The 2835-nt window shown below is 33.3% G+C and overlaps 1 protein-coding gene across 1 annotated transcript; it reads right to left on the bottom strand.

Moving 5' to 3' along the window:
* Positions 1-617: 617 nt before the first annotated feature.
* LOC149206082 (protein C2-DOMAIN ABA-RELATED 10-like) lies at positions 618-1601 on the bottom strand. The gene is made up of 3 exons (XM_089393624.1): positions 1428-1601; positions 1177-1278; positions 618-1083 (listed from the first exon to the last, which is right to left on the bottom strand). The coding sequence occupies exons 1-3, from the start codon at positions 1530-1532 to the stop codon at positions 817-819; spliced, it is 474 nt and encodes a 157-aa protein (XP_089249750.1). The 5' UTR covers positions 1533-1601; the 3' UTR covers positions 618-816.
* Between the last annotated feature and the right edge of the window lie 1234 nt (positions 1602-2835).

Genomic DNA, 2835 nt, shown 5'->3' with positions numbered 1-2835 from the left:
GAGACCAATGCGAAAAGTTATTTATTTTATTTGCAGAATAGATTTCAGTAGACAGAATGAAGCAAACGCTTCAGAAGCAGAGGCCAATGCGAAAAGTTATTTACTTTATTTTTTCCTTACAATGATAGAAATTGCAGCATAAAATTAGCGTTAAAAGAAAATAGTTCGTAAATTTTATGTACGATGAATTTTCAACCTAAAACGGACCAATGCCATAAAGAAATTTCAGTAGTGGGCATCGATCAATAACGTTAATGCCTTTTTTTTTACAAATAACGTCACAAATAAATAAGAAATGAATACTAAGTAATCTATTGGTTTTTCATTCTGTTTATTAAGTATCCTGTTTCGTTTTCCATGTTGTTAATTGAAGAGCACTTTAATTTTATCATTAAAAAAAAAATGGAAAAATAATGAAGTTAGCCATTACTGCTGAACCTATTCATTACGGCATAGGACTCATTCCCTGGTTCTTCAACTAACTTTCACAAAAACGGATCTTGAGTTACAAGAGACGTATGGAGTTACTACTATATCTGATTTTCTTTGCTTGCTTACATACATGAAGGGAGTTTTAGCCGTTCCCAGCTATCAAAATTTCCCATATCCACAGAAAATAAACAAAACACAATATATTCATTCCGGTCTATACAAATTACAAACAGCTGGCACATAAAAACCCGCCATAAACCCTTTATCATCTATATAGCACTTGATACACTACATATCCTTCAAGTATTTCAGGTTCTTTTATAAACTGTCACACCTCCTAAAACGACAGAAACTATTAAATTCCCGGTCGCTGAAACTAAACCTTCAGCTCTTGGACTCGGGCTGCCATTCAAGTTTCATTTCCAAGAAACCAGATTTAACGTGAGCGAGCTTCAAGGACACGTCCTGAACTAATCGACCATCATTTTGCTGGACTATCCAACTATCTCTAGCGAGGTGGTTATTACTGGATTGAGCCACTACTTTCTTTCCATCGGTCTTCTCTCGAATAAGAGGCTTTAGGTCAATTTTAGCTTCTCCAAGGAAGTCCTTTCGTTTCCATTTCGGTGCTTTATCCTCATCAAACACTTCCTGCAAACTCCAAACCAAGGATTCCTTCACATCGTCACAAATGGAAGGGCTAAAATTTGCTTGACAAAATATAGTTAGATTTGAAGAGGATACCATAATGAGAAAGCGGTGATCAGGATAAGAAACATTAGTGAATGTAAATACTTCTTCCCAAACTGGATTAAGTGTCCTTTTTTTCACTCGCGTACTCCGAATCTGTAAACGGGAACACGAAAATGAGCTTGTGGTTAGACGTATTAAAAAGCCAAAACCCTTCTCATCCAGAAAAAATTACAACAGAACATTGTGCGTGAATGCTGAATTAAAGTTACTCGTAATGCTAAGATGAAAAGTTGTCGCTTAACCTGTTCACCCAACGTGATCACAACGTAAGGATCACTACTCATTACGAAGTGATCCTTAATTACTAAACTCGACCCCTTTATTACATGCACTGTGAGCTCGCCCATCTCTGCTCTGCAGGTTACACAAAACACACAAACAATAAGAAGTGAGAGCGCTCACATTGCAGAGACTCAAATAAATGACTGTATATAATGGGCACCTGGCAGACCACGGAGACCAATACAACTTTCAAAGTTTTGCAGTCTCAATCCGCGAACCTAAAAAGCAGAAAGAATATAGGATGTGGCCGAATAGGTGAATTTAATAATGGAGTATCGTACTATAAAGAAGAGAGGAATAGAATAAAACTTTCTGTGGCGTTGGGTACAATGGTTTTAATAGATAGAATTATCTGAAAATTATTAAAATAATACAGAAGTTAAATTAGGGCTAGATCCTATCGTTTTATGTGCACGGCATATTCCCTTCGTAGAGATATCATAGAATCTTTGGATTTTTATGTGCAGACCATATTTCTTTCCTACATAATCTCTTTCTGGGGACTAATTACGTAAGGCCGACTAAAGCGATTTGGTAGATATGTCGTCATTGTCAACTCAATGGTTGGCCATACTATTGGGATTCATGCCTTACTTTACACAATGTGTAGTAGTTTACAAAGGTTTATAATGCTTTCTATTTATAGTATTTATTAAATATTAAATATTCATATTAAAATAATATATACTTAAAACTATTTACTAAAATAATATATATATATATATATATATATAAGAGAGTAAAATAAGTATATGCTTTGAAAATATTTATATTTTTATTATATTTTATTTTAAATATTTAGTTGATATATATTTAAAATGAACTTGAATTATATTTATGACAATTAGTAATATCCATCAAAATTAAGTATGTTTTGTTAGTAAGAAATTGTATATATAAAATGATGGGTTTTTATTTAGGACTAAATTAAGTAGTAGTGACTCTTTGCCAAATCAATTTATTTATGAATCCAAAGATAATAAGTTCATGAAATTAGGAAAAAAGATTGATGGCAAGGTAAATAATCCAGAATTCAAATATATGTTGATCCCTGTAGTTACGTATATCTTTAGAATTAAATAGTATGTTCTAGTTAAACTATAAAATGGTATAGATCTATTGTCTTGTTATTGAATAGTGTTAGGGGTTTTATTAAGCATAGACATACAAAAGGAGACCCATCATAGGGAACATCCATAGTTCTATTAAAGTAACCCAGGGCATGTGTTGGAGACCCATCATAGGGAACATCCATAGTTCTATTAAAGTAATCCTGGGCATGTGTTGATGCAGTATATGTGTATACAACACTCTAGCATATAGCCTAACATAATTGGCCATTGTAATTGGCTACTTACACACTCCTAA

The sequence above is a fragment of the Pinus tabuliformis genome, chromosome 1_2 (genome assembly GCF_031772625.1).
Source record: "Pinus tabuliformis cultivar Carrire ecotype Pingquan chromosome 1_2, CPIR1, whole genome shotgun sequence".
In the NCBI taxonomy this organism is placed as follows: Eukaryota; Viridiplantae; Streptophyta; class Pinopsida; order Pinales; family Pinaceae; genus Pinus; species Pinus tabuliformis.
This window is presented reverse-complemented; position numbering and strand designations above follow the sequence as displayed.

Excerpts from the sequence above, each read along its gene's own strand:
- LOC149206082 (XM_089393624.1), bottom strand. The coding sequence starts at position 1,532 with ATGGGCGAGCTCACAGTGCATGTAATAAAGGGGTCGAGTTTAGTAATT. Across the intron at positions 1,279-1,427 it reads TGATCACGTTGGGTGAACAG|ATTCGGAGTACGCGAGTGAA; the intron begins GTTAAGCGACAA and ends TCCCGTTTACAG. Across the intron at positions 1,084-1,176 it reads ATCACCGCTTTCTCATTATG|GAAGTGTTTGATGAGGATAA; the intron begins GTATCCTCTTCA and ends TGGAGTTTGCAG.